The sequence below is a fragment of the Balaenoptera ricei genome, chromosome 13, assembly GCF_028023285.1.
Source record: "Balaenoptera ricei isolate mBalRic1 chromosome 13, mBalRic1.hap2, whole genome shotgun sequence".
Taxonomy (NCBI): domain Eukaryota; kingdom Metazoa; phylum Chordata; class Mammalia; order Artiodactyla; family Balaenopteridae; genus Balaenoptera; species Balaenoptera ricei.
The window spans coordinates 15,694,202-15,717,794 of record NC_082651.1 but is presented as its reverse complement, the minus strand read 5'-3'; the positions used below and the strand labels follow the sequence as shown (position 1 = coordinate 15,717,794).

At 56.7% G+C, this 23,593-nt stretch overlaps 1 protein-coding gene across 2 annotated transcripts in view; it reads left to right on the top strand.

The window, feature by feature from the left end:
* Window positions 1–6,077: 6,077 nt before the first annotated feature.
* ATOH8 (atonal bHLH transcription factor 8) overlaps window positions 6,078–23,593 on the top strand; it is a 34,312-nt gene continuing 16,796 nt past the window's right edge. Inside the window, exons 1-2 of one of the 2 annotated variants that reach the window (XM_059942924.1) lie at window positions 6,078–6,967; window positions 16,270–16,461. In XM_059942924.1, coding sequence (XP_059798907.1) covers window positions 6,212–6,967; window positions 16,270–16,461 — 948 coding nt within the window. In that variant the 5' untranslated portion in view covers window positions 6,078–6,211. Of the gene's footprint in view, window positions 7,005–16,269; window positions 16,462–23,593 lie in introns of those variants that run through there. The other variant, XM_059942925.1, reaches the window with a different exon arrangement.

The following is a 23,593-nucleotide window of genomic DNA, read 5'->3' as shown; positions in this document are numbered from 1 at the left end:
CTAGTGGGGGAGACAAATAAACAAAAAACCCAGTTATACACCTACAGACATAATATGTCAGATAATGGTAAGTACTTGAAAAATTAAAGCAGGGAAGAGGTAGAGATATTGACGAAGAGGATATATGGGGTGCCCAGGGACAACCTCACTGAGAAGGTGACACAGAAACACCAGAGGGGGGTGAGGGAGTAAGCCGCGAGTCTGCCTGGGCTACCTGGCATTCCAGGCCAGAAGAACAGCCAGTGCAAAGGCCCTGAGGCGGGAGGGAGCTTGCTGGGTAAGTTCAAGGAGGAGCAAGAAGCCCAGTGCGGTGGGAGCAGAGGGATGGGGCGGGTGGTGGGGGAGGACTGAGGGCATGAAGTCAGTGAGGAAAGGGAGGACCAGATGCCAACCTTGGCTCCTGCTCGAATGTTCCAGTTCTCTATTGCTTGCATAACAAACCACCCCAAAATGTAGTGGCTTAACACAACAATTCAGGATTCATTCCCATGGTTCTGGGGGTTGACCGGGCTCAGCTGGGCAGTTCTCGCTTAGGTTTTCCCATGTGACTGTAGCCAGATAGAGGTTGGGGCTGGAGGCGTCTGAAGGCTCCCCTGGGCCAGGTGTCCGGGTGCCTTCCTCACTCACAGGTCAGGCACCACGGTGCTCCCCACGAGGCCTCTCTCTCCAGCAGAGTAACCTGGACTGCTCACACGGTGACTCAGGGCTCCCACTGGCAGGAAGCTGAAACAGCCAGTGCCCTTAAAAGCACGGTGTCACTTCCACTCCCTTGGGTCTCCGTTAGCCACGGCAGTCCGGGTTCCCGGGGTGGAGGAACAGACCCCTGTCTCCAAGCTTGCAGGGGGAGAGGATTGCTGGCAGCTCCTAACACATCTGAGAAAAATAGGAAGTCACAGAGAGGTTTTGAGCAGAGGAATGACATGATTTGTCCTAGGTTTCAAAGGACATCTGGCCAACTGTGTGGGAACCTGGCACCTGCCAGCCTGTTGTGCCAGGCTCCTCCTGGTGCTTGTTGAACCCCTTCTCTCCTGAGCCAAGTTCAGGACTAAGTGCACCCCACAGGCTCTGCCTGTTGCGGGGGAAACTGCTCCATTAACCACAGAGCATGTGCTCAGGGCTGAGAAGGTGCACCCTAGCCCATCCCAGAGAGCGAGCCCCAGAGAGAGGCTGCTGAAGGCCTTCCTCGCTCCCTCCTGCCGTGCCCTTATCCAGCCCCTTTCCCAGCCCCAGAGACTCTCTGAATTTTCCACAGCGGGGATGGTCACTTGGATAGAGAGAGGTAGGAGGAAGACCGAAGAGTGAGTCTGGAACAGCTTTCCGCCTGGATGTCTCATTTCTGTCCTCTGGATCCAGGGTCCTGCTGGTTAATGGTGGCAGAGCAGACACTGCGACTGAAAGGTAGGGAGGACCCTTGGAGGCCACCAGGCTGACTATATTCTACTTTCTGCTCACTGCCTTGGGTGGTCCTATCCAGGGTGGCTATGAGCACAACTCTGGAAGGCACTGATCACATGCGTTCTGTTGCCTTCTGGCAGTCTAATTTCTGTTCTTCCTCCCTTTCTCGAATGGATGACACACCCACTTTGGAACAATCTAGACAGCCGGAAATAGGGACTCCGGATTCAGGAATGTAGTGTTCCATGTAGCAAGTATCCAAGGTTCCATCCCATTTGGCCAAGAAGATGGCAATCTTGGGATGTCACCCTGCAGAGCTGTCCTGTCCTCACCCACGGGTGGTGCATATGCACTAAGGAATTGCTGGGCGGGTTCCAACCAGCAATGCTAGGAGGGCACCAGTACCTGGATAAGACCTGGGATCCATATGCCCGAGAACATCAAATGTCCAGAGGCAGTGCCCCTGCCATCTGACCCTGACCTGGAAGGAGCTGGAGGGTCATTGAGCTGGTCCAAGGGAGGACAGTGGCTTCCCTTGAGAAGAGGACAGCAAGAAGCTCGCCCAGGCTGGTGGCACATGCAGGGACAGCCAGGCTTCCAGAGAGGCCAGCCCTGTAGGTGGCCCAGTGGCTCACCTCCCCAGATGCTACTCACTGAGGTCTCGGGAGGCAGCAAAACACAATGGTTCAAAGCTTAAGTTTTTGGGTCCGTTGGCCTGGGTTCAAATCCCACTTCTGTTATTTCCTTTCCATTGGCAAGTTTTTGTTTTGTTTTGTTTTTTGGTCTAGGAGCCTCAGTTTCCTTATCTGTAGAATGGGTTTACTTCCCTGGGTTGTTATAAGGATTTAGTGAAATAGAGCCTGTAGTCACTCCCTGTGTGGTGGTGAGTTTTGCTGCCTGGCTTTCTAACATCTGTTCCCAGTGGTCTAAGCCCTAAGCTCTTGCCTTCACTTCCCTTTCTAGTTTCATTCCTATTCCCTGGACCAGTCATACAGGAGATGTGGAACCTCCCAGTGGCACGGTCATGCTAGCCCAGAGTAACCTCAAACACTTGATTCATTGGGGGATGTTTTTAATGTAGGGCATAGGTTTTCTTTGGATGTCCGTGTTGTCCCATTCCAAACAGGGGGTGAGACCACCTGGAGCCTGGAGAGCCTTTTTATCCTGGAAATTCTATGAATTCACAAAATCCAAATTGCTGTCATTGCAGGGCTACCACTCCTGGCTCTAAATCCTTGTGGGGAAACGGCTATGTTGTGTACAGTCCGGACAGTGTCATACCACCAGGGGGTGCTGGCAGGCTGGTCTCCCTCCACTTCTCCGGGAGGCTGAGGGAAGGGAGCCCTGGGTGGCCGGTTTGCCCTTAGGCTGGGGGACCTTGGGCAGTTAGCCTGGACTTCGAAGGTCTGCCACCTGGTGGGCTGAGAATCACAATAACAGGGACCCTTCACATCACTTGGGCCCTCCTGTTCCGGTACATGGCATTCCATCTTATGACTAAGGAGATAACGCCCAGATAAAAAACTGTGGCTCAGAGAGGTGAAGGGGCTGCTCGAGGCCACACAGCTGGTGAGTGGCAAAGCACTAGGCTAGCCTGATGCCAACCCCTGGGCCCCTCGATTTGACCAGCGGGAGAGGCAGCATGGCGAGGGGGAAGGAGCATGTCCTGGGAGACCGGCTGGGTCTGAGTCCCGTTCTACCTCCACCCAGCGCAGATGACCACTCCTATCCACTCCCTTCTCTTCCTCCCACCCCTTGGGATCTCAGTGACCTTCTCCTCTGTTTTGGAAGAGTTGGTGACAGGCTCAGGATCAGCATGAGTGGAGACTTCGCTATTCAACCAAGACACGTGATTTTCCTGGAGCACCGCCTGGCCTCTTTTGGGACAATTTTCAGTCCTGCCATGAGACTTCTGCACGCCCTAACTAGCCATGGACACCCCAGCCTGCAAGTGCACCCCGAGCCTGGGGGGAAAAGCTGGGATGCAAGGAGCCTGGGCAGGTGTGCTAACCCAGGATGCGTAAAGCCACCGTCATTCCACTTACGTACCAGGCTCAGTGCTGTACTTGCAGCCTCACTTAATCCTCATGCCAGCCCTATGAGACAATATTACGATCTCCATTTTACAGAGGGGGAAACTGAGGCTCAGAGAGGACCTCAGCAGCTCTGGAGAGGTGGTCTTGGCTTTCCCCCCAACTCTGCCACCGATTGGCTGGGTGCATGAGGAGTGGGTAGGCTGGGGTGTCAGCTTCTGCTTGGGATCTGGAGAATGTAAAGGGCATGAAGCCTTCAGCAAAAGTTTCCTGGAAGACAGGGAGGAAACAGTGGCTTTTCAGGAGCTCACAAACCCAGGGGTTCAGGCAGGACCTCAGTGGAGGACGAGTTGCAGCAATTCTTGTGAGTGACCACATGCAGAGGCCAGCAAGAGTGACAGGGGGCTGTGCTGACCAGCCAAGGCTTACAGGAGGAGGGGAGACTGGGGCCAGTCATCAAAGAGTGAGAATACTATTCTCTTCAGAGGGTCCCAGGCTGGTGGGTGAAACAGAAGGAGAATGGGGACTTCTCTCTGGGGCTTACCCTGGGTCTTCAGGAGAGAGATAAGGTATGGGAAGATGCTGGGTGCCCAGGGAAGGAGGTGCCTCAGGAAGCACACATTTTATGATGCCGGGACCCATCCCGGTGGAAAAAATGAGGTTTTGCATTTACCATAGTCAGAAAACTGCATGCCTCTGCGTGTGTCCCTGTGTGAATGTGGACGTGTGAAGGGATGTTTGAAGTCTTATGTCAAAGTCCTTTTACATCTGTGATCTCTTTTTACTTCCCCAACTACCTTGAGAGGTTGGCTGGACAGAAATATCATCCTCAAGGACAGATACAGAACCCCAGTGGGATGAACTGTCTTGCTCAGGGTCATGGAGCTTGATAGTTGAAAAGCCAAGTACAATCTACGCTCTTGCCCCTGAACCTTCTGCCTGGACCCCCATCCTACCTCACAGGACACTGTATGGCACAGGTCACCATGTCATCTGCCCCCTCCCACCCCCAGGGCATTCTCCCCTAGAGGAGAGAAGGCACTCTGATGAACCCTGTATTTTCACAAGAAAAACCCCACCGGGTTTGGTGGGTCTGGGGATGGGAGTGAATGACTGAAATCAGAAAGACAAAGATTCCAGTGGCTGCAGAGGTCAGAGCCCAAGGCCAGGGTCAAGGGTCTATCTTCTCTCAAACTGCTTAAAGCAACCACCACCAAGGAGGAACTTACTACCACAGAGGAAGGACCTGCGAGGAGGGAAGGACCGTGTGCTGGTCCTCAGGGCAGCCTCCAGGAGGTGGGCTCCGGTGAGGGCCCACTAGTTTGCCCTTTTTTTCCCCCCCAGAATCTCCAGTGGGATGGCACTGAGGACCGAGGGTCTGGGCAGTCGACCTCTGTCCCCTGCCAATAACAGTGGGCACCTGCAAAGCTCTCACTTTGTGCCAGGCAGCTCTGAACGCTGTGCACACATATGCTCAATTAATCTTCACAACACCTCGGGAAGAAGGTACAATTGTTACTTCCATTCTACAGACGAGGAAAGGGAGGCACAGAGAGGTTCAGTGACTTGCCCAACAACACTCAGTTTGTAAGTGGCAGAGCTGGCATTTGAACCCAGGAAATCTGCCTCTAGAAGCTATTCTGCTTCTGTTATTAATAATAATAATAACCAAAGCTTCCATTTGACTGGTACCCCCTATGTGCCTGGGGCTGAATTCCCCACAGGAACGTAGCGGGCAACCTGGGGTGAGGTGACTTGAGATTCTCCCAGATGCTGCGTCTAAACCCAAAGCTTCCACGCTGCTCGGCCTCTTTAACTCGCTGCGTGACCGTGGGAAAGCCCACTCCTTTTCAGAGCCTCAGTTTGACTGGCGCTTAGGCCTTCTCTCTGCTCCAGCAAGTGACCCGAGCGGATGGGGCTGCGGTGCAGGGGGAGTGAGGGTCTCGGGCAACCCCAGAGCCTTTCCCTTCCCTCGTCGACCTACCCCCACCCCCGCCCCCCAGGAGAAGTCGCCATTCTGTTTCTTTCTCGATTGGCAAGCTGGGGTGGAGGGCTGGACGTGGAGGTGCTGGGTGCGGAAGGCGACGCTGCGTCACCAAGAGGTCAGCAAGGCCAGGGAGACAAGGCCCGGCTCTGATCTGGGGAAGGGCCGAAGGGCCCAGAAGGCACGTGCTCGGGAGCGGACTGTCCTCTGGGGAAAGAGAAGCGCCCCGGACTTGAGGAGGGGGCGGGGAGGGAGAGTCAGAGGACGCAGGTTCTGGGCAGAAGGGATGGGGGTGGGGGGAGGTGGAGAGGACGCGGACAAAGGAGGCGGCCGGCAGCCCAGCTGTTTTGAAAAATGCTTCCTGTTTCTTTAAAGGCGCTCGCTGATCGGGCGGCCGGGGCTGGGGAGGCGGCGGCGGGAGCTGCCTCCTCTCCGGGCGGCGGCGCTGACTGATCTAGCGAATTGGGCTTCTGTGTAAACTGAGGCTAAACAAACACAGATGGAGCGCAGCGGGCGTTCTCCAGAAATGCTGGCACGGCGGCAGCGACTTCAGATGACACTCTGAGCGCTCCGGGAACGGACAGCCCGGCGGCTTCGCGGAGCCGGCGGCGCAGCTGCCCCGGACGAGGGGGAGAAAGGGAGGGAGGGAGGGAGGGAGCGAGCAGGGGGAGAGCAGGAGACTCCGAGGCGCTGAGCGCCGCGGCCGCCCGGGCAGAGCCGGCGCGCAGCGTGTAGAGCGAGCGCGGCGGGCGCGCTTCCCGGGCAGCCCCACGCCCCTGCCTTGCGCGCTGCCCGCGCCATGAAGCACATCCCGGTTCTCGAGGACGGGCCGTGGAAGACCGTGTGCGTGAAGGAGCTGAACGGCCTCAAGAAGCTCAAGAGGAAAGGCAAGGAGCCGGCGCGGCGCGCGAACGGCTATAAAACTTTCCGATTGGACTTGGAAGCGCCCGAGCACGGCGCCGCCGCCACCAACGGGCTGCGGGACAGGACCCAGCGGCTGCAGCCGGTCCCGGCCCCGGTGCCAGCCCGGGTGGCGCCGGCCGTTCCCTCAGGTGGGGGCGCGGACACGGCCGGGGAGCGCGGGGGCGCCCGGGCTCCGGAGGTCTTGGACGCGCGGAAACGCGGCTTCGCCCTGGGCGCAGTGGGGCCGGGACTCCCCACGCCGCCGCCACCGCCGCCGCCTCCAGCGCCCCAGGGCCAGGTACCTGGGGGTCCCGAGGCACAGCCTTTCCGGGAGCCCGGCCTACGTCCCCGCATCTTGCTGTGCGCACCGCCAGCACGCCCCACGCCGTCGGCGGCCCCTGCTCCCCCGGAGCCCTCAGTGCGCCCGGCCCCCCCCACGCGCCCTGGGGAAAGTTCTTACTCGTCAATTTCACACGTAATTTACAATAACCACCCGGATTCCTCCGCGTCGCCTAGGAAACGGCCGGGCGAAGCTACAGCCGCCTCCTCCGAGATCAAAGCCCTGCAGCAGACCCGGAGGCTCCTGGCGAACGCCAGGGAGCGGACGAGGGTGCACACCATCAGCGCAGCCTTCGAGGCGCTCAGGAAGCAGGTACCGGCTCCCAGCCACACACCCTCACTGCGCCCGGGTATGACTGCGGGAGTGGGTGGGTAAGTGGCGGGGGGACTTTAGGGAGGATGAGGGCGTGGGTAAGCGGCAAGTTGTCCCCGCCCGGTCGGCCCCAGGGACCAGACAGGTTTGGGTCCTCCTGGGGCAGTGACCTTTGCCACAGCGTTGGTACGGCTCTTAGTTTGCAAAGTGGGGGTGAAGGTTCGAGATCTCTGGCTCGGGCACGCCCTGGTTACAGCCACCCCCATCCCCCCTGGGGTGACCCTGTCTGCGCGTCTGACTTCACCCCTCATAGTTCACTTTTATGGCAGCGAATATTTGTCTCCCGGAGTCCCTCGGGCGCGGTGGGGAGTGGAGAGGGGCAATGTGGGAATCAGTCTCCGGCGGGGAAAGGGGGAAGACCCTTACCCTTCCGGCAATTTGGCGTGGTCTTGGAGGCCCGGAATGCTGCGGAGGGGTGGTCCTGGTTTTGCCAGAACATAAGGGTCCCTCATTCCACGGGAACCTGTCAGTCCCTCCTCAGCCCCCACCTCCCAGCAGGGATGCCCCTGAACTCAGGTTGCTTCTGCGCTCTGCACCCCTCGCTCCTGGTGTCCTTAAGGACCCGGGGTACAAGCCTGAGCCCCCTCCGCAGGGGCGGCCTCAGGAATTGGCTGGGGAGAGCCTTCCCAGGAGATCCCCTCCACTGCTGCCCTTCGCCGCCCGCCGCATGCTGAAGCAGGCAGGTCTGCTGAGGGGACTGATTGGTCGGGGAATCTTCAGAAACTAGTTCTGGGGTGGGTTAGGGGCTTCTTAGTTTGGGGAAGGTGGGGGCTGTCCTCACCAGACACTGTCTTCTGGGGCCGATGGGAAAGAATATTTGTCCAAGAATTACCCATAGTGGGGAGTGGCAGTTTTACAATTCCACTTAGACAAGATTGAGACTGCCCTGGGATTCTAGGCTGCTCATTTTCACAGAGCGGAGATCTAAGAAGAGTGTGGTAAGTGCCCCCTGCCCCCACCCCGCACAGGGCATGGGGAAGGGTTGGGGGTGTGTGGATGTGACTGGTTTGAATGGTCAGGATTTTTGCTTGTTCTGCAGCTGACTTCCTGTGTGACTTCAGGAAAGTTACTCACCCTCTCTGGGCTTTAGCCAACAACAAAGGATTTCAGAAAACATGATCTTCTTTTTGGATCACACTCTCTCCTCTTCCTCCTGTGGGTGGGGCAGGGAAGGTGCCTGCGTCCATCCATGGGAAGGGAATTAAACTCCTGGGGAAAAGAGTTTCTATGACTTTTGAGCCAAAGTGTCACATTTGGGCTTGAGTAAGATGATTGGTCAGTGAGGTAGAGTGGAGTGGAGGAGTCAGATAACTGTCATAGACAGTTGGGACCTTGGGCAGTGGGCCCAGTGGAGAATTCAGTTTCACCCTCAGGCAGTGGCTCTGTGTCAGAGGGTGGCAGCCTGGAGGGCATCCTGCTACCTACCGCCCAGGATGGAAGGATGAGATGGCAGAGAGATGACTGTCCACCTGCTCACCTTGCAGCTAGGGCAACCCGTCTCAGATTGGGGAGGCCACGTGCCCAGAGCATCACAGCTGGTGAGAGGAAGGGCAGGGCTGGCACCTAGGTCCTTTAACTGACAGTTCAGGGTCCTTTTTACTCCTCCAGCTGCCTCTTTCAGTTCCGAGAAAGTATTCACGGTCTCTGTGTGTTCAACTACATCTCATTTGTCCAGTGGCTTGAACTTCTTTCAGTAATAAATTCCATCTTATTTGATCTTAACATCCCCGTCGGTTGACTTAGCTTTCCATTTAATGGAATGGAAAACTGGAGCCTGGAGAAAGAAGGAAGGAAACGCTTCCAAGATCACCTAGTGGGTTAGGGAAGATGACAGAAGTTTCTGGAATGCCCGCCTGGCCAAATGCTTCTCACAATGTCAGCTGTATCAGCGCTGTGGGCCCTGCACTCGCAGTGTTGTTAAGTCGGAAGGTGGGTGTACACATGGCTGACTCTCTGAGATGAGATTGTTAATCGTGGTTTCCTTTCACTTCTGTCCTTCTTGTGCGGAAGTTCTATATAAGAGGGACAAATTCAGGGAGAAAGTGTGCACACACACACACAGGTACACACAGCTGTACCTATACACACGATCAGTACACGTGCCCAAGAGAACACACAAACGTGTGATCAGAAGCTCCTGCCCCGGTTTGTTCCCCCCCTTGTCCGGTCCATCTGTCCCTTCCCCAAAAAGGCTGCTGGTGGGCACCGGTCTGTTGTCTGGGAGGGAAAGAAATGTCGCTAGGGCACACTCACCACGTCCACATCACAGCCCCCATCCGATGGGGAAAGTCCTGCGTCTCAGAGGCGCTCCTTCCTCCTCTGGACCTCAGTATCCCACCTGTAGAAAGTGCGCACGTGAATACACACACACACTCGTGTGCGTATGTGTGTGTGTGCCCCTATCCAGGCAGGCTGTGACTCTGGATCTAGGCTTAGGCTTGACTGTCTGAAATGGACCCTGGGAAAGGAGGGTGAGGAAGAAGGACGGTTTTTCCTGAAACGAGGCCATGGCCGTTGCAGCACCGAGGTCAGTTCTGGGACTGTGGCTCTGGCCTGGGGCTTCATTTCTCTGAGCAGCTTCCTGGTACGGTGAAAAGAGCACTGGGCGGGGAGTCCGGAGGCCGGAGTTTGAGTTATACCTCTGCTGTATGCTTTCTGTGTGACTGTGGACAAGTCACTTTCCCTCTCTGAGCCTCAGTTGCTAAAGTTGGAAAATGGTGATAATGCTTACCTCATACACCGCTTCTCTGCAGAGAGCGAATGAAGAAAGGAATGGGGGCCGTAGGGGGAATGAACATTTCTCGAACGTCTGCAACGTCCTCAGTGCTGGGCAAAGGCCTTGACCGATGTAGAAATAAGAATTCTGTAATCATTTTAATAATAATCATAGAAACTGCCATTTATCAGATGCTTCCTTTGTACTGGGTCGTGTGCTAAGCGTGTTATGCGTGTTAGTTCATTTAATGAAGTAGGTATTGTTCCCACCCCCCCATCCCCCCGCCCTCATTCCCACCCCTGTTTCACGGATGGTGAGGCCGAGGTTCAGGGAACTTATGTAAGTTGGTGGAGGTCTCGCAGCCTTTGGCCGCCGTATGAGGCCTCCTGGGTTTTGCACTGCATGCCTCCCCGGCCTGCCATTCACCAGGCTTCAGGGTGCCGGCGCCCTCCCGGGCGTGGTGCAGTCACAGCCTGCGTGGCTGTGTGCCGCTGTCATTGCAGAGCCTGGATTGAATCGGAGTCAGCGAGTCGCTCCAGGGCCCAGGCTCCTAACGGCCCCGCTCTTCAGCCTGGTGACCACCCCGGAGCTGTCCACCCCCAGCATGGGGGAAGCCAGACAGTCTTCTGTGTTGTCCAACCCATCATGCTCTCAAGCAGGAAGGGAATGGGGTGGGGGGCTGCTTGGCCATGAGAAGTGCAGGTGGGGGAGAGGGAGGCCCCCGGGCAGCGGGGCCAGGGGGTGCGTATGCGGGGCAGATGGTCAGGCCGCAGCACATGCCACCAGCCCAGCTGCTCGGGGCCCTCCCCGCCGTCTCACGTGAAGGCCATGTGTGCATAGCTGGGCCTGGCCCATGTGCAGGGCTGCTCCGGGCCGGGTGGGAGAGGGTCCAAGGGAAAGCCTGGCCTTGCTGGGCGGGTGAGGGGAGGGGCCAGAACTGTGGGCCTCGGCCTCCCCCGCAGAACCTTCTGGTTCACAGGCTGTGCTCACCCTCGGGGCATCTGGTGTGTGTGCCGATTTGTGCAGATTTCCTCTCTCCCCAAGAAGCATGAAGCCCCTCAGCATTGATGGAGGAATGGCAGCCTAGCCAGGCAGAGGCCTGGGGCAGCAAGGAGGAGCCCTCAGGACCTGCTGAAGTGCCAAACCAGTGGCGCCCTCCTCTGCTGCCCCTGGAGTGTCCCAGGGAATCCTCAGCAAGTGAACTCAGGATGGCCCAGGAGGGGGCATGAGGATGGCACCCCCAGCCCGGCACCTCCCTCAATCTCAGACCCCATAGGATGCCAGGGGCCCATGGCCCCACTGCAACCTGTACCCCCCTCCTCAGGGAATGGGGGACGGGCCTGCTTGCATCCAGATGGAAGAGGGGTGACAGAAGCCTCTCTCCTGCCCCCTCGCATCCACAGTCACCAGGACAGCAGCTTGTTGAGCCTCATTGCACGGGGTGAAGTGCCTTACCTGGCCCTGTTGTCATGCTGCCTTCCCATTTCACAGATGGGGATGCTTACAGAGGTGGAGTGAGTGACCAGGATTTGTCCCGTCTGGCCCTGGGCCATGGCTCTTAACTACTCAGACCCAGGTTCTCAGGGTCCAGCCTCGTTGCTGTGTAGCAGGTTGGGATTTTGTTTAAATAGAACTTGACAAGGACCTTGAACAGCTCTGTGTGGAGCGGCTTCACCCCAGGGAGCCAGCACTCACTGACAGGAGCCGATTAGAGAAAAATTTCAAATGGAATCAAGTGCTCGGCTGTGTGCCAGGGATGCAGTGATGTTGGAGCTCTGCGGGTCCAGGAGTCTCAGTGGGCATCTTGGGCTGGGTCTGAAGGGTGGGTAGGAGTTGGCACAGAGGCAAGTGGGTGGAGGGCTTCCAGGCCTCCTCTACATTGGCTGGTTGGCTCCTGGCTTTGCTTCTCTGTAGCGCCTCCCTACATCTGCCCATGGCGATTCCATTCTGAGGTAGCAGGTATTCTGATGCCCATTTTATTGGTGAGGAAACTGAGGTCCCCTAAGGTTGTGGACCTAAGATCACGTGGATGGCCCGGAGTAGAGTTAGGTCCTCAGAATCCCGGGCCAGTGTCCTTCCTGCTTTTTCCCGCTTGCTGGAGCCAGGAGAGGGTCCAGCTTGGGGTAGGTGGGATGGAATCTTTTAGGGGCACGTGGGACCTGGTGAAAAATCCCCATACTGCACCTGCTTCTCTGAAGCGTAACAATTCTTGTGGGGTGAGCATGAGGCAGGTCCTTTTACTTTACAGGAAGTTTTGCTGCCTGTCAGTAGCTGGAGCTGAGTGGCCCTGCTGCCTCCTTTGGCTTCTGTCCTCTGCCCAGGCTGAGCAGATGACTGCTGTGTGGTCCCCGGCAGGTGGTGGGATGGCTGGGCTCTGGGCCTCGCTGTGGATGCTCAGAGAGGTAATGCACCAAGGCTGGGGTCCCATGGAGTCCAGAACTCTCCATCCCCTGCTCAGAAGCTTGGGCTGCCCACCTCCCCACCATAGGCTATAGATGCTCATCCATCCCCCGAAGCCGTTGCTTCTGGCTGATTGGAAAGAGCCCAGCTAAGGTGTGAGTTCAAAACCCAGCTCATCTTTCATCAGCTGAGAGATACAGGAAGTTCTTACACTCCCTGGGCATCAAATGCTTCTCTGTAAAGTGGAAGTCATCATTTCTACCTCATGGCGCTGTTTAAAGATGAATTATATTCACAACACCCAGCCCTCTGCCTGGCCTTAGTAGATCACAAGAAACAGCAAGGGGATGGCCTGGTTCCAGCAGTCATCCAGGGTACCCAGGCATTATTCCCACTCTCCAGATAAGAAAACTGAGGCTCAGAGAGGTGAAGCTACCTGTCCAAAGTCACCCTGCTGTTTGGGATTCAGACCAGCTCTTTCTGCCTTACCTTGACCTCCTAGAATCAGATCCTCATAGACCAGGTTGCCTCTGGGCTGGGCTTTCGGGGGCCCAGCTGCTGCATCCTGGGCCGTGGGCACCAGGATCATCTGGAATTAGCCAGGTGAGCTGAGGAGCACACCCTGGGGAGCGGGAGGAGGTAGAGTGAGCTGGCAGAAGACGCCCTTGGTGTCCCATATAAGGCCACCGCTGGTGGTGGGAGTTTGGAGAGCCCCGTGGCCAAGCTCCTGGTGGGAGCTTGGAGAGCCCGCCTTCCTTGGGCGATAAACACACGAGCTTCTGACTCCAACCGGGTCTTAGCTGAGTGACCTGGGGCCCAATATGTCACCTCTCTGTTTCCTCATGTGCAGATGGGGTAACAATCTTTATTTGGGGGAAAGTTTCAATGGGCTAAAACTACCTGTAAATAGTGACCACGGTGCCAGGTAAACAACCAGAGCTCAATAGATGGGTATTTTTGTTTTTAAACTCCACAGTTGCTTCTTAATTTATTTACTTTATTTATTTAATTTTGGCTGCGCTGGGTCTTCGTTGCAGCGTGACGTAGGGCTTTCTCTAGTTGCGGCGAGCGGGGGCCACTCTTCGCTGCGGTGCACGGGCCTCTCATTGCGGCGGCTTCTCCCGCTGCGGAGCACGGGCTCCAGGCGCGCGGGCTTCAGTAGTTGTGGCGCACGGGCTTAGTTGCTCTGCGGCATGTGGGATCTTCCCGGACCAGGGCTCGAACCCATGTCTCCTGCATTGGCAGGCGGATTCTTAACCACTGCGCCACCAGGGAAGCCCCCTCAATAGATGGTTTTCTTGTTAGACCTGGACTTTGACACAAGCAGTGGGACAGAGTGACAAATCTGGGGCAAAACTGGCTCAGAACTTGGCACGGGAACCCCTAGGTCGGCCTTGACCTCATCTGTTGCTCTGTGGTCCCACAATGGCCCTGGATCCCCATGTGCAGATCCCTTCCAAGATCCCTGCTCCCTGCTGGCAGGGAAGCCCAGCTGCTCAGGGCCCAGGGCTCAAAGAGCTGGGTAACTCCCAGCATGGCCTCTGGGTAACAGCACACTAGAGCCTGTGTCACAGAGCCGCGCCCGGTGTCCAGAGCCTCCACCAGGAGGGCACTCCCTCCCTGGGTTCAGGGGAGGCAGAGGTGCTAGGCTGGTCCCTGAGACCCCTGCCCCTGCCCCAGGGAACCTTTCTGTCCCACAGACCTTGTTTATTTGTTCAGGCTGATAAAGCAGGATTCTCTGGACTCTGGATGAGAACAGGCAAAGTGCATTGTTCTGCAGGCTTTTCTCAGATGGGTTTGGAGCTGTGGCCAGGGCTGGGAGGGGGAAGGGGGATGCACAGGAGTTGGTGGTCCCTGTGTCACCTCCCTGCCCCTCCCTGCGTTTCCTGGCCTGGTGAAGGGCAACTCCTTGGCTGCTAGAGGATTTTGAAAGGTGGCAGCAAACCTCACCTCGGGCCTGTGGTCTCAGGACCCCCAGGGGGTGGGAGAATGAGCAGGCAATATGTCCTGGCTCCAGATCTCCTGCTTCTCACCCTCTCTGGAGCCCCTCTTTGGAGACCCTCTGCAACACCCACCGTAATAATGTCACTGACTTGTATCAGGCCTTACTCTGTGCAGCGCATATGCCATCTCCTTTAGTCCTTACCACGCTGTGTGGTCGGTCAGTCCTGTTAGCAATATGACAAGGACACCAAGGCTCAGAACGGTTATGTCTCCTGCCCAGGGTTTGTAGCTAGAGCCAGGAGTTAGCCCAGGTGACCAGAAGGTGTATGAGCTTCACCTCTGCACCAAATAACTAAATCTTTATCCTCAGAGAATTTTGGGAATTCCCTGGCGGTCCAGTGGTTAGGATTCCATGCTTCCACTGTAGGGGGCGCGCGTTCAATCTCAGGTCCAGGAACTAAGATCCTACAAGCTGAGCGGCATGGCCAAAAAAACAAAAAAAAAAAGAGAGAGAGAGAGAACAGTTTTTGAACCCAGTTCTAAACCTTCTGGAGTCACCTGATAGATATGGAGGGAGAGCATTCATTTGCTCATTCATTCCCTCAGTCAACAAACCCTTTGGAGGCCGGTGATGGGCAGGACCTGGGCTAGGCTCTGCATACAGAGGCCTTCCCCTGACAGCTCACACAGAGACTGACCATTAAATGAGTCACAGTAATCAGGAGTTAAGGACAGATGGCGGGCTATTAGAGCACCGTCAATGGGAGGCAGCCCTAGTCCCCGGGGTAGGGTTGGGTAGGAGGTCAGGGAAAGCTCCTGGACGAAGTGAGCTTTAACGTGAGATCAAGATGTTGACGCGTTTAGGGTCCTCATCTGAAGCGGCTCTCTTGATTATGCTTTCTCGAGCACAGCGCTGCTGACGTTTTGGGCTGGGTCATTCTTTGTTGTGGAGGCATCGTAGGATCCTGAGCATTGTAGGATGTTTGGCAGCATTTCTGGCCTCTGCCCACTATAGGCCGGTAGCCCCTCCCCGCCTGCTCCCCGGTGGTGACGATCAAGAATGTCTGCAGACATTGCCAGCTGCCCCTTAGGGACAACATCGTCCCGGGTTGAGAACCACTGGTCCAGAACAGTGCCCGGCATACTTGTTGAGTGGTCCCTGCAAGGCGCCCCACTCTCTGTGGGCTGAGGGTTAGTACCAGGTATCCGTGGTGGGGACGGATGCTGCGTGTAGATCCTGGAGAGCCATAGAGAGGAGGATGCCGCAGCCTGAGTTGCAGTGCACGTTTGGGCCATTTAGGTGAACGACGCATCAGAGCAGCTCTGTTGGCTAGCACCTGTCAGGTGGACTTTGTGGTGATGTCTCCGTGTTACGACACAGAACTCTGCTGCAGTCTTTGTAGCTTTTTGCTCAAGCAGCAGGAGCATTGGTGGACAATGTTAGAGACTCCATCGCTTCACCCATACAAATCCCTGTGCCATTAGTGAGTGCCTAGTTGGTGATGAATGTCAAGGCTGTCAAGTCTGGTTGGGGCTGTCCTGTTGCAATGCCCAGCAACACCCCAGGTCCAGAGGGCAGAAAGAAAAAGAGAAAAGCAAGAGAAAGCCAATCAGGTGTGCGCCCCCCAGCTGAGCACTGGCACTTTGCTTCTGGTCTGTTCCCAGAGTCCCGGGCACCTAACTCTGCTCTGACGTTATAATGTCACTCTTGAGTGTAAATTCTCTGATGGCAGACCCGAGTTATTATTTGCTGTCGGACCCCAAGTGCCCAGCAAGACAAGTGCCACTGAATGAGTAAATAGACCCTCAGAGCTAAAAAACATCTGTTCTCTCTGAGAGATTCCTTCTCACGGAGGGAGGGGGGTGGAGCTCTCTCCTGGGGGAACTCGGTGTGCTTCGTGCTCACTGACATTCGGGCAAGAGCTGAGTCTCGATTTCTTCGCCTGTGACGCGGGAATATGGATGCCTCCCAAGGTTGTGAGTGTGGAAACAGCGGGTGCTTAGAACAGGGAATAAAATCCGGGTTGAGGGATTAGATGGGCCACCTCTGCCGCCCTGCAGTCCCCTGTCCGGCGGTGCAGATGTCAGTGTGAGGGGCCCTACACCTGCCTGGCTGAGGTGCTCCCGGGCCGTTCTCGGCAGAGACCCTGGCAGCCCCTCCTGACGCCTTCTCACCCTCCAGGTGCCATGTTACTCATATGGGCAGAAGCTGTCCAAGCTGGCCATCCTGAGGATCGCCTGTAACTACATCCTGTCCCTGGCGCGGCTGGCCGACCTCGACTACAGTGCCGACCATAGCAACCTCAGCTTCTCCGAGTGTGTGCAACGCTGCACCCGCACCCTGCAGGCCGAGGGCCGTGCCAAGAAACGCAAGGTACGTGCCAGCCACGCAGGCAGCAGCCTCCTGGGAAGACAGAGAGGTGGGGACAGGAACCTGGGGAGCCCCTCACTCCCCCAGGCTTCCAAAGGGACCGGTGAGCTTGGCCTTTAGGAGCTTTGCTGGGGTTCGTGCCAGCTTCAGGGCTCCTCAGGCCCCTGGGATTGTGTGTGACTCTACTCCTGGTAATGGGGCTGCTGGGTACCTGGGACAGTCACCCTGGGCCTGTGTTTGTTCATCACTTAAATGAGGAGGACACCTTATCTCTGAAGCTCTTTCTGGCCTTACATGCTCTTAGGATGAATCCCCCACCCGACCCCTGATTGATGTCATATCAGGGTGAGATCTCCTGAACTGGTAACAGCCCAAGAGAGCCCTTCGGTGTGTTTTGGTAATGTGACTTGGCCTGTGGGTTACCTGAGGCCACGCATTAAGGCACGTGATATTCATTCATTCATTCATTCATTCTGAAGAGATTTACTGAGCCCCAGCCATGTGCCACGCTGGCCGGGCAGGGGTATAAAAATGATAAACATGTGGTCGCAGCACCCCTGCAGCTCACAGGATGCTCAGAGACCCTCTTGCCTGTGGATAAGGGCAGAAGAGTGTAGGAAAGGAGGCCCCGGAGGCCTGTGCTGGGGCAGGGGAAGGCCAGGCGGAGAAGGGACAGGTTACCTCTCCTGCCCAAGGGAGTCTGAAGGGTCATCTTTGTGTAAGTGGTGTTTGAGCTGGCATCAGCAGGACAACCAGGAGGTCACCGGGCAGATGAAGCAGGAACAATATCTGAGGCAGAGGGAATAGCCTGTACAAAGCATGATGTGTCTGGAGAAATACGGGCAGGAGGAGAGGTGTCGGGCACAGCTACGCTTCCCAGATGGCCTAGGCTTCCAGCATTTCCAGTTGAGGGTCATTGCCAGGCAGTGCAGAGCAAGGCTTATGGCAACCCTCTGGATCTCTGTGCCCACGAGGCTAGAGGGAGAGAGACAGAGGGTGGGACCAAGTCTGCATCCATGAAGAGGGTAGAGGTGGTTAGAGATGCCTGACTCCCTTGGGCATCCGGGGATGGGGAGCGGGGGGGGGGGAGCCAAGTGACTCTGGCATCCTCCATTCATTCCTTCCTACCACCTCCTCCTTCCTTCCTGGCCGGCCCCTCCCCGCGTCCCTGACATTCCTCCCCCAGCCCCCCTTTTCAAGGAGGCCCCTCTCTGGGTTCTCCAGGTTTCCCAGGGGCCCCTTCAAGAGGCTTCCAGCCAAGGAGGCCCTCTGTGGTCTCTCCTGCCCACAGCAGGGAGGGCCCCGGCATGTCCCCACCGCCAGCCACTGCCGCTGCTGCGGTGATGGCACGTTGGGATCCTGGGAGTGATTTAATGTGGACCAATTAGATGAAATCTTCATCAAGTGGGTGAGAGAGGAAGCGCCACTGGCTGCTCGCAGGGCGGCTTTCCTCTGGAAAGTGACACGGGTAAATTAAGGGCGTGATTGATAGCTCCATGCAGCGCTCTGTGACAAAGGAGGGTTGTAAACTCTCGGTGAACTTCCCCTGGCATTCGGTGGTGGTCGGTCGGAGGTGTGGATGGGCAGGGTGGGCAGGCACCATTTCCCCCATCTCTGCCCCTCATCCCCCCCTCCCCAAGTCCTCCCGTCAGCCACCAAAGGCCAGAGTGCTGGGCCCCCCCTCCTTCCCTGTTCTTTGATTGGAGCAAGTGCCCTGGGCTGGGGAGGAAACTAGATGCTTGGGAGGTGAGGGAAGAAGGGGGGTGGTGGGGTGACGAAGCCCAGAAGAGACGAGCTTTTGGCTTCCCCTGAAATCACATCAAATCTAAGACACCTTAGAGACCATCTGGTCCAGCCTCCCCATTGTCCAGATTGGGAGACTGAGGTGTTAGATTGTGGGTAAGAGCATCAAACAGCCCTGAGTTCAAGGCCTGGCTCACCACCTACTAGCTGTATCATTTTGGACCCATTTCTTAACCTCTTCTTGCCTCAGTTTTCTCCTCAATAAACGGGGATGGTGGAAACATCAGAGATTTCCAAGGCCCTTTCTAGTCTGACTCTACAAGCAGAGGTCCTGCCCCACCTCCGAAGGGCAAGGGGCCACTTGTATCCTGTAGCCCCTCCTGCTGAGCGGGCTGTCCTGAGGCTGCCATCTCCCGAGGACCATGCCTGGACAACCACCATTGCCCAGAGGACTTAGAGGGAGGGATGGGACAGGGTCTTGGAGCTGCTGGGACATCTGAGGCCTTTTGGGCCCTGTAACTGCCCTGGTAGATGATTGGCAGATCACAGCACCACCCCACTCCTGGTGTGTGTGTGCCTTCCTGCATCTGTCCCCATGCAGGTAGGTGAGTTTCAGGGTGCCCTCAGGGATGGTCTTCAGCGGCCCGCCCAGTGGCCCTGAGTGCCTGGGATAGGCCACCATTTTGTTAACCAGAACCAAGGGAGCTGGTGTCCCTGGAGACGCATTCCTTCATTTGTTCGTACATTCATTCATTCAGTGTTTATCGAGCACTGGCAGTGAGTTCCGTGTTGGGCAATCCCATCCTGAGCACAGGGGCACTGTGATGGGTATTTGCGGTGGGGCGGGCTTGACCCTCCCTAGTCCCTGTAGACAGGGCAGGTGGATGTGAGGCTCAAATCAAGCCCCTCTTGCCCCTCCCCTGCAGCCATTCAGGGCAGCCTGAGGGTTTGGGGATGGGAGTGAGTCAGGCTTACATTCTCATGAAGGATAAAGAAAGGAAGAAACTAGAAAATATGCTGATGTAAGTGACCAGCTGAAAGGAAGTCCTCCATAAATGATCACCACCAATGCCACTGAGGGCGATCTGAGCTGTCCCAGAGGGCGTGGCTCTCTCACAGTTCATGTGCCCCAGAGGCTGGGCGACCCTTTTCCAGAACGCCTCCTTGACAGATTGTACTCAGTGTCCCCTGATGAGCTGCCTTGTCCCTCCAGACCTGTGTTAAGAATGCGATTTAAAGTGATCTTTACTTACCCTCTAGGCCCCAGGCACATCCTTTTGCCCATCTCAGCCCTTCCTTGCTGGGGGTGGGGACCCATGTCCCTTGACGGGTGAGTGCTCTATATCTGGGCCTCACAGGAAGTGACTTTGAGGGTCCAGGGTCCGTTTGGAAGCCCTGGTCGTGCAGAGAGGCCCGTAGGAGGCTGCCAAGCAGAGAGACAGGTGGGAGGAGTGGAAGGGCTCTGCAGATCTCAGCTCGAGCTCAGGCTGCAGCCGGAGATAATGCACATTAAGCACCTGGCTCTGGGCCATGTTTCCGCAGCTCCTGTTTTTAAAGCAGCAACTCCTGGGAGCTTCTGAGGAGGAGAAGGAAAAGCAGCAGAACTGTTCCACACCTGGGCAGGGTGGGCATTGTCAGACCTGTGGGATAGGAGAGGACCGATTTCCCACAATCTAGGGCACTGCCTTCCAGTGAATAATAATAATAATAATAATAATAATAACGGCAGCAGCAGCTACTAACACTGATGGCATAGCTTAAGCCCTGGTGATAAATGGCCAGTAAGTTCCTGCCCCCAGGTTTCTCACAGGCCGCGGGTTGCCCGGGGGGGAGGGGGGAGAGATAAGTCCATTATGGTGCGCTGAGCTAAGGGCCCTACCAGACGCCTGGGCACCGATTGGTGACCCCGGAGCTGTGACTGTAGCCGTGTGTGCCAGCTGGGCAGGGAAGGCTGGCTCTGCAAGGCCAGAGGCTGTTCCTCACCCTGTGGGTGGTCCAGTGCCAGAGGAGGCACTGAGGCTGGCGTAGCTCGACCGCGTCTTCTCACTTCCTGCTGCTTTCTGGATAGGGGAGGCTTTTCGTGGTGATGGCAGGTTCGAGGGTAGCCGGACTCCTGTTGGGAAGAACATCTTGGGTGCAGACTTCTGTATTTTTGGTGCTGGGGGCCAGCTGAGGTGGCACATTGGTTTTGGGTTGGGGGGGTCAGTGGGAGCCGAGAGGGTTCTGTCTGGGTGGCTGAAACCAGGCCTCGGACAGGACCTGGTGGCACCTGCTCTTTCTGTGGTCTGTTCCGGAGCCCCAGAGTATGTGAGGCAGAGTCTCCAGCACCTGCTCTGGCTGGATCCAGCCCCTCGTGGGCAGGGTCTCCTGCATCCCCAGAGTCCCCATTGAGGGACACTGTCCTGTCTCTGTCCCCACCTGCCACGTACACAGTCACCCCCATTGGGGCTTTGGTCTCCCACTTCTGTAAGGTGAGTTGACCCCAGAAGTGACTTCTAAGGCCCCTTCTGGTCAGACTTTCCGAACTGAGGTCACCTCAGCTCCTTTTTCTGTCTAAATGACAAAAGGCGTTTACTCTCCCTTCCCCTCTGCCCATCGCGGGCAATTCACACAGATCTGAAAGTTGCTCACAGAGACTGTTGGGACCCCAGTGCAGTGCACCCGGAGAATACTGATACTACCTGACGTTCTTAGAGCCCGGATCCCACGCCTGGCGTGGTGCTGGGTGCTTAGTACTTCTGACATATCACCCTGTTGACTCCTCCCGCCACCCCTTCAAGGTGGATCCTGACGTTGTCCCAGGAACCATGACTCTGAGGCTCAGAGGCCCGAGGAACTGGCCAGTAGGAGAGGTGCCCGGGGCTCCTACCACTTCCCTGTCCCGCCCCCCGCATGGAAATAGGGTGGTGAGAGGAGGTCCTGTTTCCACATCCTCCAAGCCATGTTACTGAGTTAAATACCATGTGCTTTCAAAGCCCATGGAGTCCGTCTATGCTGGGAAAGAAGGGGGGGTGGGTGGGAAACCACCATCAAATTCCCTTCTCGTCATAAAAATGGATGCAATTTATTTTTTCTGGCATTCCAATTACATAGACGTTTGTCGCCAGCTGTTTGTTCTAACACGGAGTGTTCTCTCAGCTGTGGTTTCTCCTCTCACAGTTGACACCGTTAGTCCACACGGCTGGCAGGGACTGGGATGGAGGGGTCGTGGGCTGGGGAGCCCCCCAGGTTAGCTTGGAGCTGGCTTCCTTGGAACGCAGAACTTGGCCCTCTGCTGTTCCCCGGGTGGTCCCGAGGTGGGGGAGAGACTGGGGCGCTGCTTTCCCCTCTCCTTTCACACTGTCTTCACCTCCTCCTCCTCTCCCCTCCTGACACGCACTCCCAGACCCCACCCTTCTCCCCACCACGCTGTGTATGAATGAAAACTTGGGGTCTCGGACAGTGAGAAAGAACCAACCTCTCATGCTCAGAAAGTCAGAGACGTGAAAAGTCCCCTCTGATGCTCTAACCTCCAGGGCACCTCTTTGAGCCAGGGTGTCCCGCTGGAAACCCCTTCAGAGGCTCGGTGGTCCAGGATGCTATAGGTGGGTGTTGAGTTGAGAGAACCCTACAATTCCTTTCAATTCTCTCTGGTGCTGTCATTTAACTTTAAGGCACATACAACAGGGAGACCCTTGGCAAGACCACGAGGTAGGGGAAGTGTAGGCTTTGGCGCTGGAGACCTGGGTTTGAATCATGGCACTGGTACTTCCTACCCATATGACCTTGGGTGTGTTACCTAACTTCTCTGATCCCCCATTCTCTCGTGTGTAAAGTGTGAGCTTGTAAACCTTCCTTGCCACCTTGCTGGAAGGATTAAAGGAGATCCAGTATGAGAAAGGGCTGGCCTTTTCTCAGTGCCAGAAGGGAAATCTCATGAATTTACAGCCACGAGGTAACAACTTCATATGGAATCCCAGGAAGGATCATCTCAGGAAAGGGCAGTGCCTGGAATGGGTGAATGACCAGACAAAAGGCAGATAAGGGCAGATAGTTCTGACTGGGGGACTCCCGTTGGTCCAGCATTCAGGGCAAACCCCCTGGCCCTGCATCCTTAAAGGGGGGCGAGCACCTAGCCAGCCCAGAAATCCCTGGGCTTTCAAAGTTCACGGATCCATACCAAAGAACATGCATAACGTGTGGTTGTACGTGGTAGTAATGCTAATAAACAGACTCTCACCAACAATCGCGCTGACCGAGTGGGGAGTGCCCATTGCGTGCCGAGCACCTCCCATACTTTATCTCTACCCTTTATGCTAACCCCACAAGTTAGCACCACTTCCCCATTGCACGGAGGGGAAACTGAGGCCAAGAGAAGGGCAGTAACTTGCCCAAGGCCATGCAGCGAGGAAGTGGTGGAGCTGCTTTGAGCACGTGTCTCTTTGGTTCTAAACTCCGAGCTCTTCAGCTGCGCCCGGGCCCTGAAGCTCACATACCGCCCAGCAGGGTGGCCTGCGCCCGGGGACCCCCAGCAAATGCGGGTGCAGGGCCTTGTCAGGAGCAGGAGCTCTTATGTAAGCAGGCGGGCTGCGGCGCTTGCAGGCTCCATGTAGCCGCGGGGAGCCAACAGCCCGCTGGGGGTGGCAAGGGGTGGGCCGGGCCGGTGTGTGTGTGTGGGGGGGTGTCAGCAGCCCCCCGCCCCCAGTGCCGCCGCCAGCGAGGCCTGACACCGGGTTAAGTCGCCCTGGCGGCCTCTGGCTGCAGCTGGGAGCGCGCCTGGTTCCCATTCGGGCGCTGTGGTTTTGATTAGCTGTTCCACAAGGCGGGCCTGGTGGCGAGGCCCTGGGAGCTCCGCTGGAACAGAGGGTCCCCCGCCCGGCCGCCGCGGCCCCCCCCCTCCTGGCAGCCCCAGACTCCAGATGTTCCGAGCGCTCGCTGGGAAGGCCTGCTGGCGCCACGGAGGGCAGAGGGCAGGAAAAGCACGCGAGCTGGAAGCCCGAGCACTCAGTCCCCGCAGGCCCTGGCAGCCCGCCCAGCGCTCCGCTGGCACATTCCCCAGCTCTCCCCTGGCCATCTGTTCCCAAAAAGCCCTTTCAGAGCCTCATCATCACTCAGGATACAACAGCACAAGCAGCTGGTTTGGAGGCAGCAGGGAAAACCGTGCAAAAGGTCCTTTGTGAGAGAGGAAACTCGCTTATGAATAACAGGGCTGGACGCCGTAAAAGTTGGCGGCTGGAATCCGTGTTTCTCAGGCGCCGCTGTTTTCTCTCGACTCTTTATCTCTGCTCTTTATTTGGTTTCCCCTTGTTTTCTTTTAATGCTGTTTCTTCCCCTTCTTGCACCAGTTGTGACTTTTCTTCCTCCTCTAAGGTGCCTGAAGGCCACCTAATTAGGTATCCTGGACGCTGCCGAA